We start from the raw sequence: 14475 nt of genomic DNA on the forward strand, positions 1-14475 counted from the left end.
GAAAAGTTGGTAGCATTTGGTCTGGACGTTTCAATCATAACAATGGCTGCAACAACAGTAACGACAGGTGCTCCAACAAGAATAACAACAGAGGCTCCAGCAACAGGAACTGAAGCCCCATCAACAACGACAGAGAGTCCAATAGATAGTGGACCAACAGACGCAACAACATGCACGCATACCATCCATACCCATCCAACACATCCTACTCATCCTACCCACCCAACTCTCACATATCCTACCCACTCAACACACACGCATTATACCCACTCAACACACACACATCATACACGCCCATCACACCCCACACCAGCACATACACCAGACACTATAACGCCTCCAACTGGTGGCGTGACTGGCGCGACTGGCAACAACGGTTGCGGGCACTACCGAAGGAAGTGGTTCAGAAGGTCCTCAACCAACAACTGCCGTACCAGTTCCTCAGCGACCACTCATTGTTCTTCCTTCATGCCTGCAGAATCTAATTCCAAGGCCTGTTCCATTTTTTTCTAACAGGCTTCGCCCCCAAAACCAGGGTAATGGATTTGGCATTGTCAGTTGGCTATACTTTGGAAAAAAGTTGCAATTTTAAGACTCCAGTTATATCTGGCCTAATGACTATATTATGTATAAACACTTGAGACCAAAATAAATCAAATTGAATGTGCAATACTATTTCTTGCAGTCAATTTTATGTGTGTGGGTGTGTGTGTTTAGGTGATTTGAATTTGCTTTTGAGTGAGTGACATGTTACCTAAATTCACTTTGTGCTCGGATAGGCTAATCGCGACTGGGCCTTAGTATTAAGTGTAATATACTTTCCCCGGTGATCTAAGCCTGTACCATTGTTATCACTATGCATGTATGTTAACTAAATATGTAAATATGAAGGTTAGTTTACATGTAGGATATTTTTAGTGTCAACAATCATTTTATAGTGCATAATATAGCAAGATTTTGTTAACTATGTTTTATCATACCGAGAACCCAGCCACTCCGTCACGGAGGACGGTATTATTATTATTATAATCATCATTAGATATCCATAAATGAAGCACCATCTTATTCTATCTTACATGACTATATAAGGGAGAGTGTTGTTATTGTTTTACCATGCGTGTGTTAGTGTGTGTGTGTATTCACACATGTAGTGTATGTCTGTGGTAGGGATATTTCTATACACACATACGGACCAATTTTAAAAGGAGCCTATAACTACCACCAAACCCAAAAGTATATTTCTCTACCAGATCTCACACTTGAGTTTAGTAACACTACACTCTGTCTCGGAAATCTGTACCTCAAGGCCGCACATAACGGTACAGAAGGGGAGAAAGCGAGTGCGCGCTGGTGCAAACAGCTGTAGCCTCCATCCGTGTTTTCCCATCCATCCACACATTTATCCTCTCTAGGGTTCACTGTCCAAGCCCTCTCGAGTCACGACTTGTGCAGAGACTTGCTTTCCCAACTTGCTCCAGATATTTCCTGGACAGAGTGTACTTGTTGGTTGACTTTGATTATAGTACTTACACGAGATTTAAGTCCACAGAAGTATTCTGTCCATATTCAGCATTTCGGTTGGGGGATTGGATCTTTAAAGGAGGTTTAGATAGAAATTGTACCTTCTTCTCATCTCTTTGCTGTCGACCTTATTTGACTTTATCGGAGATATTCGTGGCATTCTACCCCGGCATCAATCAGCAGAAATACAAAGGTTCTATCGATACGCCACTCAAAAAACACGCTACACATGCGAAGGTCACATGGTTGACAGTGAGTCAATAAGAGAATCGAGAAGAGGATTGAACACAGAGATGCGTTTCTTTCAGAAAATTTTGACGCAACTGTGCTTCGTCTCCTACTAAAATATGCTCAAATCCACTCTCTTTAGTGTAAACAAAATGACAGCCAAAATATAACTGATCTCATGAGAAACATCTGCTTTCTTATAATTCAGAAATGACTTTCGTTCATGAGCTACAATATATATACTGGTAACTGTGAATCAGCTTTTGCATTCATAGTTGTAAGTACTTACAACGCAACTGGGTAAAAATGGTGTCAAAGTTAACAACGTTATTCCTTATGCTCATTGTGGTAAGAATAATTAAGTAGAAAATTTTATTTTTAGTATTTTTTTTGTAAAATAATGGACCAAACTTTAATTTTGCAAACTAATAAAAAGTGAAATGAATATGAAATTTGAATTGCTCTAAACTGACGAGTATAATTTATTATGAATTTATTAATGGGGTCCATATCAGGGTTCTGGGAACATTAACAGAGGTCTGGCACTTGTGGAGGCCAGATTCTTCCGGAGCGAGAATCCCTCTTGTACACTGTACCTCAAGGCAAATAAGGAGTACAGTATGAGGGGGGGAGCAGCTTGTATTGAGAAGTAACATATGTGGGGGAAGGCACCCCTCTCATCAGGCCTTTTCACTGAACTCACTCATGAAACGACAAAATGGGCGTCATTTGCAAGATGTTATTATCCGCACTTAATATTCGTGTAAATCATTTTTTTTTTCAAATATATTGGCATACATAAGGCTGTAAGACTAGAACATGAATAAAGACGAACTATTTTTATTTAGTGTTACATCATTTTAAAAATCATCAGGTTTTTCTGCACTACCCTGTAAATAAAAAGAAACTCTTGTATAAGAATAACGAGGACATATATGCACAGTAAACCTTCATACACCTACGCTGCTAGCTTAACTCTCTGAATTGCTAGTAAGACATACCTGCAAATCAGTAACATATTTGGAAGCAACTACCATCTAGGTATATATAGAACGTACTACAGAAATATATGTTAACAGATTAGTTACTCAAAGGTACAGAAACATAAATAGCTCAAAAACACTACTTTTTATAACACTAGCAAATAAAAATTATTACTATTTATGGTATTTAAATGCAAGACACTACCATGTATTATAACTAATTTTAACATTTACCTGAGATCATGAAGTATTTTGTTCTTGGGACAAAAGAATGTAGGAAAAGCACAACGAGAACAAAGTCCTGGCCTCTTCATGCGAGTTTCTGTAACAGCGTCTCTTCGTCATTCATCCTCGTCAGCTCAATGCCTCAAAAGTGGCATAAAGCTACGTCAAATAGAAAAATGAAAATACTCTTCACTTTATCAGCATGTTTCTGTCTCATTGTAACTTATATTTGTCAGGTGAGCTTTGGTGAAAAGTGGGGAGCTTTTGGTCAAGAAGATTCCATAACAGCAGAGATTCCAACTGAGATTCCAATATGGATTACAACAATTGCATCAGGTACATCACCACCTGAACCTTCAGTACCAGCGACATTGACTCCACCAACGACAACAGAGGCTCCCTTCCTCCATGGCTGCAAAATCTCATTCGAAGGCCGTTTTCGTTGATTCCTAACAGGCCTCGCCGCCAAAATGGTTTTGGCATTGTGAATATGCCTTACTTTGGAATAAAACTGTCATTTTCAGACTCCAATTTTATCTGCCTAATGGCCACATATGTATAAACACGTGAGAGCAAAATAAATCAAACTGAATATACAACACTATTTATTGCAACACAGTTAAGCCTTGTTTTCATGTTAATAATACATTAAAATGCTAATCAAGGCAAACTTTTATAGTATATAAAATATACATTAAAACCTAACGTTTCCACCCTATAACAGGGTCTTCTTCAGACGAATATTCACAATATTTTCTTTGAACTCTTCTAATGTATAGCTTCAGGTTTAAATGCTTGGTAGCTCGTCGCGCAGACGACTTAAAAATGTATGTTTCTTGTGCAAAGCGCCGAGAGGATTTCTTAGGATTGTGTACCAATCATGCTCTAACGTTGTCTTCTCTCTCTTCAGTAAACACACGTCGTTTCACACTTAGCTTCTTATCAAGGACGACAAACCCTGTTTCCATAAATTTGGTCATAAGTTCTCGAACATTGTCTCTGTGTGGAACAAGAACATCTGGGGATTCTGCTGTCAAACGCCTTCTGACTTCCTTACAAGGATTCGTAATGACATAAGAGTCGTACATAAAAATGCGTTGTTTTAAATTGTACGTGACATTATTGGACAGCAGAAAAGCACCAGTATACGAAAAGTAAAAAAGAAACAAAAAACAATCTAAAACACTTGTAAACACCTTAACACTTCACAAACACGCGCAAACTGGACACCAGCTACCTGGATACAGAAGCACTGACGCGTCCAGTGACAAGGTCAGAGTACAGCTGTGGATCTAAATGCCGACAGACGCGCTCCCACCTGACCGGCGAGCAACTCGACCGTGAGAGGCACTGTATATAGCAAGATTTAGCTAACAATATGTTGCCGTACAGTCTGTTTCTGAGTTTCCTTTCATAATTACACAACAGTATATTTTAAATTATTTTTTTTCCTTATTGCAGTAAGTTCTCCGTTCATTTCTATGCAGGTCTGTAGGCGAAATCGCATGTCGTTGAGCATACAGGGAACATGTGCAACTGTGGCATGGCATTTGTCTTCAGTGTATTTAGGGCGGTAGACTGGGACAAGGCACTAAACTTCTTGCCACGAAAGCTGCCGTCCATATCCATGAGCTGACGTATGAGTGTGCATTTGGAGTCTCCTCGATGGCGTAGTGCTAATACCGTCTCCTTGTAATCAAAGCATCATGGGTTCAATACACGGTGGAGGCACAGTGGTTCTATTCAAACTTTAAACTTTAGATCCAGTCCCGATTACCTTATCTGTGCACAGAGCGAACTTTAAAACAATTCATAAACGTGAGCGCGCATTTGAGTGAAATCGGTCAACACATTTGAAGACGGTAGTTCGAAATCCCTCTCAATTCTACTTATATTTTTCAACTCTCAGTTAGGACAATATTTTAAGAACATAACTCACACCAGTGTTAGTGCATCAGTTACACTACACCCCGTTTATAAGAGAACTTACTGTACGAATATCTCCTTCTCTTGGAGAGTTTGGGGAGGAATATGAAGTGTATTGCCCCGTATATTAGGTGCCTATATCTCAGTAAGTTTTCCCTTTATGGAACCACGAGAAATACTGAGAAAATTGGTGATAAATAGGGTTCGAAAGTTGATCTTGATGACCTAAAAAATGTCAAAGAATGACCTGTAAAATGACCTTGAAATTCTTAGAAAATGACCTAAAAACTATTTTTGCTCTGAAAATGAAAGCTTGATTTTTCATAAATTATAAGAAAGTATTTGAATAATCGATAAAACGAGTTGTAGCAAAGGGATAAATTCAATTAAGTGCTAATGTAGTTTTCTTTATTTTTCTTCAAGGTTACTTAAAATACACCGCAGGTTTATCTGTAAAAATCTTTCATCTTCTCTCAGAGTGGATCTTTCACGATCCAGTAGTAGGCCAGCATTTGAAAATATGATTGTGTTTCGCGTACATCATATATATATATATATATATATATATATATATATATATTAAATGTTGTGACTAATTTTAATAAAGCGATAATATAGGCATCAAGCAATTGCTGTAGGAAAAATCAATTTACCATATTTTCCATTAATGGCGAACTTGCTAAAGGAATCATGTCAAAATATTTAAATATATATCCTAGGTAATGATAAAAAATTCATTTAAAAATCACTAAACAACAAGGTAGGAGGGAAAAGCCTTAAAAATGAATAAAAAATGCAATAAGCAGGGCAAACAAATACTGTAAAATAACCAAAAAGCTAAAAGAGGCCGAAAAAATGCCAAAAATTACCCAAAAATAATCATGTTTTTCTGGTTCTAACTGAAGGGAAACTAGCTGATATCAGTTCTAGCATTGTTTTCAGGGCTCGCCCAAGTGATGACAAACGTACCGTTTAATATGCTAAATACAAAAAATACATATATACAATCATAATTCCACTCGGTTTAGTACTTTGTAGATGGTAAGCGAAAATATCTTCGCCCTTGTGGTGAAGACGTTATGGCACGTGCAAAATTGATGGTTTGAGAAAAAACTAATCGAATGAACTTGAAGACAGCAGCTGTATGTCAACGTCAAACCATTTTTTCTGGTTCTAGAATGAAGGATGAATAATAACACAACACAAAAAAGTTTTTAAAAACGAATTTATCTCATTAGTTGACTACATAATTCTGGAATTGCTTAAGATCGGGCAATATGTACGATTTTTCTTATTTCACAAAACTTCAGGTAATATGCAAAACATTAATTTAAGGTTTGGAGCATGCTGCAACGTTGACATTCTGTTCCATATTGTGCATAAAATGTCAGTAAAATCATACATAAACGAATAACATTAAACACTATTTTCACTCTCACCTGATAAAATATAAAACAGAATTGGAATGAATTTTTGTCTATAATTTTGCATATAGCTGTCTGTTGGTTTACTTCGCATGAAACGAATAGCAGAGGCAAATTTCCTTGATCCAAATTTTCTATTCTCACGCATAAAACATTGAATTTAGAAGTTCAGAAAGCATTGCATTTACAAGGCATATTTTCTCACATTATCATAATAACCATGTTAATAATGGACCAAGTGCCATTTAGTTGAATAACAATGTGATTACATTTCACATAAAAATGTTTACAATATTCAATTATTATTAATTGAAAGTACTCATGAGATAAAGAGTATCAATTTATAATGCATTCAGAATAATAATTTCACTGTAAATAAACAATTAGACTCTCTTTTAACTATACACTTATGCACACACAGAACTATCAGGATTGGCCCTACAGTTTTGAACGTAGGATGAACATTCCGAAGCTCCCACAAGATGAATACCTGTATTTCATAATAGCCATAATACTAGTTGCAAGATATTACTGGCGTGCTGAAGGGGGTTTTGGAATTCACACCCACCAGAAATAACCTCGAAAAAGTTAAACTAATAATAAAGCGTAAAAGTGAACGATATTTAAGTCATCGTGTGTATATGTGTTGAGTGTTCGTGTGTGTGTTAGGGTTTGTATGTGTGTGTGTGTGTGTGTGTCAGAACTCACCAATTTTTAGTCTAGATACGCCTGGAAAGATATATTGTGTATGTATTCCATGGCATCATTAACTGTTGTTACTTGTCAAAGATTTATTAGGTATAAGTTACGATTTTATACAATTTTTCAGTTACACGAAGTTTCATTTAATTGAGTGTTAGGTTAACAATGAACTTCAATGGATGTTTTAACATTTCAACAGGGTCACTCAGTTCAGGTACTATTAACAGTTTAGTTCCGTATTGTCTCTACAAGTAATAGAATACAACTGAAAGTAACAGTGTCGTTGGGAGTGAGCATTCGTTTCTAGTAACAAATCCACGAACTGGACTAGGAGTAGCATGTTCATCACTCGCTTCGGAGGGTTCTGATTCTTGCTCGGTGTGTTCGTAGTCTGAATTTTCATTGCTTGGTTCTGGACTGTCGAATGTAGAATCAGAGGTTGGGGCAGAAGTTGTTGCATCAAATTCGTCAGAAGTCCCGATGGTTAATTGCTCGGTTTGAGAGAAACTGGGTGTCATTGAAGTAAAATCTGATGTTTTCAGGCTCGTTGACTCTGATTCTTGTGTTACAGTCTCTTCATAAACACTAGAAGTTGTGGTACTATCCCCACTATCTTTGGAAGAAACTTCTGGTTCGCTTCCTGCCGTTTCCTCTGTTATCCCCGTTCCTTCTGATACATGGCTTTGTGAACCACCGACAGTTGAAGTTTCACTAGAAGAAGATACCGATTCCGTCACCATCTCTTCTTGTGTTGGGTCGTCTGACGGTGAAGTCTGCAGGCTGGTGTCAGTTTCTTGTGAGACAGTTGATGCTGAAGTAGAGAATATTTCTGTCCATGGACTCACTGATGGTGACGAAAATTCATCCACTATATCTTTTAAAGAAACTGCAATTTTGACATCTGGTGCATCATATTGTATACTGTCCTCATATGAAGGAACATCGTTGTAATCTTCATATTCAGGAATTTGGTCTAACGACGATTCTAGCTCCTGTGTATAAACAGGAGTCGATTGGACAATCATCTGAAATTTTAATAAAGAAATATATGAGGCTAGAGTGCCAACTCAAAATGTATACATGGGACATACTTGAAGTTATGCTACCAACTATTAAACATGAACGAGCAAACTAATTGTATTATATTGCATGCAATAAGGTTTCTTTCTCCGATAGTGGCAGAACAAGCGCTGTGTCCTTGCAATCAAGGAACCCAGGTACTTCTAAAGAGAACACCTTGTATTTTGATCTCACGTTATCCCAAGCTTAACACAGCCGGATTAAAACAAATCTATGCACATTTTTTATGGATTTTCTTGAATTTATTCAGTGGTGGCGATTAGGGGAGCAGTTTCCCCCCAAACACCTTTCTTGCACTTTCGCTTCCGCACAATTCTAAACCTTATCTACCAAGAGAAAGTAAACTGTCCTTGCATCACCAGTTTTGGTACCCAATCGCCGCCACTGAATTTTAATCTTAAGAATACACTAACATTTATGATTTGTTTAATAAATATAGTAAGGTAGTAAGGTTAAGGATTGGTTCTATCCGATAAATGATTGGTTAACCCTGTTTTAATCCAGCGTTACTGACTTGTATTCATGCATAGAAACATTTCAAGGGTTTAAATAAAACTTAGCTTCTTATCCTATCACGATTAGACTGTATGTGCAAATAGCGGAATTAAACAAACATGTTTTGATCTAGTTTGTAAACTGCAGAATTAGATTCATTATCTTTGCTTACATATCTTTTGTTTTGAAGTTCAGTTTGTGTGCAGAAAGGTTAATTGGTACTGGACCTACACACACTTTAAAGTGGGATACGAACCATTATGAAATGTACCTTCACCGCGGATCGAACCTGAGATTAATTTATTACAAGGCAAGGTTGTTACCACAACGCCTCCGCATCAGCAATTGAGACATATTAAATATTGTCAATTTTCCAATGTGAGATTAATATGGTACCGAGTGCAATCCTATGCAGTGCCTTTTGTGGCATACTACAGTGCATCGACGATCTTTGTACACCACATTGGTATAGCAGAACGTATTCTAGACGTAAACTGTTCAAAGATGCCTTTACTTTAAAACCAGATGAATTTCTGTAGCTACATAAATGTACAAAGTGACAATTTTGTAGCATATCATTCTGCTGTGTTCATCTTAATGGAAAACAAATGTGTATTTTTTACTATAAATATATTTATATTTTACTTACAATGCATATGTATAAAATCAGAAAAGTAATAAATGAACATCAAAATTATTTATGGGCCTTAGAAGATTAAGTTCAGAAGTTCTCTAAATTCACCCAGAAGAAACAAAATTGCTTTAAACGTACGCAGCAGGAAATGTAATTTCTTGCCTAACACTCGTTTTCAGATTATTTATTTTTCAAGATTATAGAATTTCGTTAACATCAAACATTGTAATCATACAATGATATCTTATATTTTGATATCACATTATTATTTTGTTTGAGTTCAGTGGATGTCATGACAAGTAGCAAAGCATGTTACATAGAACAAATTTCTTATACAAAATAGTGTGCATTTCGTTATCTAATGTCCTTACATTGTGCAGCCTACTTGTCATATTAATGGTAGTTTGATTTGCCTTTTTTACTTCGCTTTATGTGCCACTTTTAGCTAATTTGCGAAGGTGGGGAGGAGTGGAAACATGATGAAATTGATGAATGGACACTCACAAACATACATGCCCATGCCAGGATTCGAACCCGGGATCCCTGGCGTCGTAGCACACTGTGCTAACCACTGCGCCACGGGGGGCGGCTCACTTTAATGGTAGAAATCAATATATTAGCAAGAACATGTTTACATCGTTCTTCATTAAATGGTAGTTAAGTAACATTGATTTCCTTTACACATAGGCGTATTTTAAATGAATCTCAAGTTTGAAGGCACATAGTGGTTCGGCCAGTCACGCTTAGCCTAAAACTCAAACGCCTAAAGTTTGGACTCGTGAGTTATGCTACAACCAAAAGTCGAAATACATAATTTTACTCGGTCTCCCCGATGGCGCAGCGGTAGTTTCGTCGCCTTGTAATCAAGGGGTCCAGGGTTCGATATCCACTTTCGGATCGCACTTTAAACTGTAGATCCAGTTCTGATTAACCTTAATGTGTACAAAGTGAACTTACAACACCAAATCAATCAATCAAAAACATCATTACTACACTATGCAAAATACTGGAACTTTTTTCAAGGATATATATAAGTATTATTTTCTTATAAATTAAGTTATAAATATCCACACAGTTTATATGTTAACAGACACTAACTGACATCTACTGCAATAACGAACTATAGATTAGGCCTAAATTATAAAATGTACAGGCGTAAACTCACCACTACGACATATCCAAATAATATGCATTTTGGTGTCACCATGTCTTTCGGTAATACCTGAGCTTTCGCCCCGAATATCTTCACAGAGCATGAATGCACTGTGGTGGTTGCATTCGATAACCCACATGTGCATCGTTAATCAACTGATCGATTCAGTATGCCAATTTGTCAGGCCCACATTTCTAACGTGTTACCACAATGCGAGGAACATAAAGGCATTCTTCCATATGTCATGTGTAATTCTGTTTCTGCCTTCGACGCACTCTAACAGGTGTTTCACCAGATGTGGTGACGTCTGCCATGTTGACTCAACCTCGTTCTCTGTGTTGTTGATGCTTCAAACTGCCATTACAAGTTTGGTGTGATGTAGTGCACCATAAAAATGCTGTGTTCTTAAACTGTGAAATTTTCTATTAACTTTCACCTTTACCATTGGGAAATAATCTTTATAGCCAATACAATTAGACAGACATTATGAGAAAGAAAAATGCTATAACTGTTGTGCATAGTGTTCAACATACACTAAAGACAAAATGTTCACTGGAGTAGAGAAATGTTAATGTTCCACGTATTATTCTTACTCGTATTTCAAATCAGTTGCAGTAAAAGAACAGCAGGTTTCTTTTTTCAATAGCTAGTTATTTCTTAACAAATTTAATATGATAATTCGTTGAATTTTCATTCATGAATGAATGCGATGCACAAATAGTTCATCGCAAATTTCATTTATGTATCTTAATATCATACGTGTTTGAATTCATGATGTTGCATACTATATGATGAATGCTAAAATGGTGATTTGTATCCTGCTAAGGAAGGGTGGGCGTATATAAGGGTGGGGGGAGGGTTCAACGGGTCCAAACCCCACTCTTTTGGTTCATTAAAATTGCCAGATTCCCTGTTCTATCCACTTGCTCATAAAAATTTCTTCGGACTTATTCACCTAAATTCCAGACGTATAGGACGGGATACGGATGGGAAGGAAATTATGTAATTCGTAACAATCCCTATTAAGGTTCGTTACGAATTCCACACACCAGATGAGACTGCAGACCAAATGTCTGCAATTTGCTGATAGTTTCTGAAATTCTGCGGTAAGAAATTGCATTGGAACTGTAAAATCAGATATAAATTTTTTTCCATCAAGTTTTCTTAAAGTAATTTGGTTTTTGAGGAACCAGTGCAGGTAAACAGGGGAAATACCATAACATTCTCAAGTTGTTTGATACAAGATGAACAGAAAAGTATCAATAGGCCTACTAAGTACCATGACTTGTGGAATTGTATTCACTAATTGTAGAACCTTTACAGACTTTACAATTTACTAAGAACTATTACAGCAAACTCATCAGTATCTTCACTTTGTAACCTGTTGGGAGTTTGAAATATTTCCACTTGTTCTAACCAAATTATTGATTTCATGCAGCGCAAGATTATGTTGGGCAACTCAAAAGGTGGACTGTTCAGTACTGTAAAGTTGTCAGTATTCTAATACTAATAGATATATTTATCGAAAGAAAGTTAAGAGAGAGAGAGAGAGAGAGAGAGAGAGAGTTCTGAGAACTTCAATGAATTTTTTCCAAAGCAGATAAACTACTTAGAGACTATGATGAAGAATGAAGAGATCTAGAACACCCAGCCGTCAAATCTGAGGGAACAATGCACCTGCTGAGAGCACAAAAGAATATTACAAGGCAAACCTTCGTTGTCTATGTTTGGACCATTTTGTAGTAGAATTGAACTCACGTTTCTCTGAACACAGTCAATTCATTGCAAAATTGCAACAACTTATTCCAAAAATGTGAAATGGCTATCCCTCATTCATTGGAACAGTTTGTGAAAATGTTGGATAGCCTGGTTGATAGATTAGATTTTGATAGCCTGATCATTATTAGGCCTGCTATACGTCTCGGATTTTCCGGGACAATCCCGGAATGATATAATTTGTCCTGGTGTCCCGAATGTCCTGGAGTCGGGTGGGAAAGAAGCAATTATTAAAACTATACTTTCCTGAATTTTATTTATATTTAAATGCGTAATATTTAAATGCTCATTTTACTAAACAATCTAACTGTACATTGAACCGCTCCCTCTCGATAATACAAGAGTTATCGAGTTACAAGAAGATGCTGCAAAGATATTTCACTTCACGATAGTGCCGCCGTCTGCTAGCAACACTGAATTTCAGTTGCAAACCTCTTCCATTGCATAGGAAGCTGCTTACTGTAACAGTCAGTGCTTGGGTGCCCGCACTGCTCAGTCCGCAGTTTTCAAATAAAGTTTCGACATTGTGAGATAGCAGCTTAGTTCATTATGGCACGGAAAAGGAATTTCAAGGTTAATGATATACTTCGAAGTGGATTTCTGTTTCTTTTCAAGAAGTGTAAAGAATATGATAATGAATATGTACATGCACACAACTTTGTCGGGTCCAGCACCACCCTCCCGCTCCCCAACAAGCTTCCGGTCAGCAGTGTGCCGGATTTTCATTTATGAAATATAGAAACCCACATCATACCAAAAGTTGAACCCTATCCCCCTTACGTGAACTATATATACGCCCATGTAAGGAAGCAAAATTAATTACCACAATACACTATTTAAATTAGAAATTTGTAGAATTTCGATGGGGGGGGGGACTTCAGATTATTACAAAATCAAGATATAATATGCCTTTTTATATGTCAAGTTTGTACTAATAAATTATTGTCTATGTCTACTTTCATTTTTTTTTACTAAATGCTAAGTTAAACATCTTGCATAAGTTGTAATATACTGGGAAATTCATCTTCAGGGCTTCTAGTCCCAACTTTTATCTTTATGGCACATGCCCAAATTTTACAATGTTTTGCATTAGAATACTATTGTATGAAAAATCTGTGAATGCAATAATTATTTTACTTTATTTAAAATCTCCCTCTATAACAGTGAAATATAATAACTTTTTTTTCTCATGATAAATTTACTAATACGAGGATAAGATTTACTTCAGTTCAAAGACAATATATTTGTTGTTGAGCACTTGAGACAAAGTTGATGTTATGATGGATTCACCACTGGTCGTGGGAGTTCTTGTTTATCTACAAATGTTATAAAGGAGTGTAAACTAGGAGAATAACAACATTTACAATAAGCACGGTGAGTGCGCAGGCTTTGGTACAAAAATTATGGGAAGCCAATTTTATTCCTAGCTCTGGTGTAAAAATCTCTAGCAACTAATATTACCCTGTCTGGTTAGTAAACCACTGCTCTGCCCCATAAATATATACTGTATTTCTCGCTACATAAATTTTGAATTAGGGAAATGAAGACCTCTCCTTTGTTTTGATTTATGTGATCCTTGTTTATGCTCTGTGTGGTAGTGTATTTTGCGGAATTTATTCCATGCTTGAAGACCCCTTATAGACATTTCCTCTATCAGTAGTAGTAGTAGTGCTTCCGGATATATAGATTACTGGCTTGACTGCTAGACTCGTGTTCAACACACATAGACACTGGCTAAGACCTTGATTTGTGTTCTATAACCTATCGGAAGAAGGCTAGAGGAGACATTTCATGTTACTGGGATTTATGAATGAGAATTGCTTCGAATTAATAAATTTATTATATTTAATATTATTAACTTAACATACTGGTACCCAATTAAATTGTTCATTTAATAATACGAACATTTTATAATAAGTAATATAGTTACTGTTGTGCTGTTGGGCAGAAACGCATTCTAGAATAGAGGAAGTTTCTTTGACATGACTATACATATGGCAATATAAAATTTGATCATAGGCAGATAAAAGAGCTATAGGACGATAATTTTATATATTTCTGTTCTTGTAAAGACTTGACTGAGAATGCAGTCGTTACTTTCCAGCTATCGGGATACTGCATAGAACATATTTGGCTTGAGCTTCTTGACAGCATCCTCAACTTAGCTCATAGTGTTAGTTTGGACAGTGACGTGCGGTGTCGTTGACACTTGGGGTAGCAATCAGTGGCGTGCTCAAGGTGGTGGGGTTGGTGTGGGTCATACCCCTCCCCCCTTTAGGACACAGTATTCCTAAAAATAGAACGTCAGTAACAGGAAAAGATTGCAAA

The 14475-nt window shown here is 36.8% G+C and overlaps 1 protein-coding gene and 1 long non-coding RNA gene across 2 annotated transcripts; one reads left to right on the forward strand and one right to left on the reverse strand.

Annotated features, from left to right (window-relative positions):
- Positions 1–2005: 2005 nt before the first annotated feature.
- LOC145987253 (uncharacterized) lies at positions 2006–3543 on the forward strand. Its single transcript, XR_014441641.1, has 2 exons — positions 2006–2097; positions 3194–3543. It is a non-coding gene; the product is annotated as an uncharacterized LOC145987253 (long non-coding RNA).
- A 2547-nt stretch (positions 3544–6090) lies between these two features.
- On the reverse strand, positions 6091–10534 carry LOC145986639 (uncharacterized). The gene is made up of 2 exons (XM_083120901.1): positions 10384–10534; positions 6091–8034 (listed from the first exon to the last, which is right to left on the reverse strand). The coding sequence occupies exons 1-2, from the start codon at positions 10423–10425 to the stop codon at positions 7255–7257; spliced, it is 822 nt and encodes a 273-aa protein (XP_082977027.1). The 5' UTR covers positions 10426–10534; the 3' UTR covers positions 6091–7254.
- Between the last annotated feature and the right edge of the window lie 3941 nt (positions 10535–14475).

This window comes from Lepisma saccharinum, chromosome 4 (genome assembly GCF_977018435.1).
Source record: "Lepisma saccharinum chromosome 4, izLepSacc3.1, whole genome shotgun sequence".
Lineage (NCBI taxonomy): Eukaryota > Metazoa > Arthropoda > Insecta > Zygentoma > Lepismatidae > Lepisma > Lepisma saccharinum.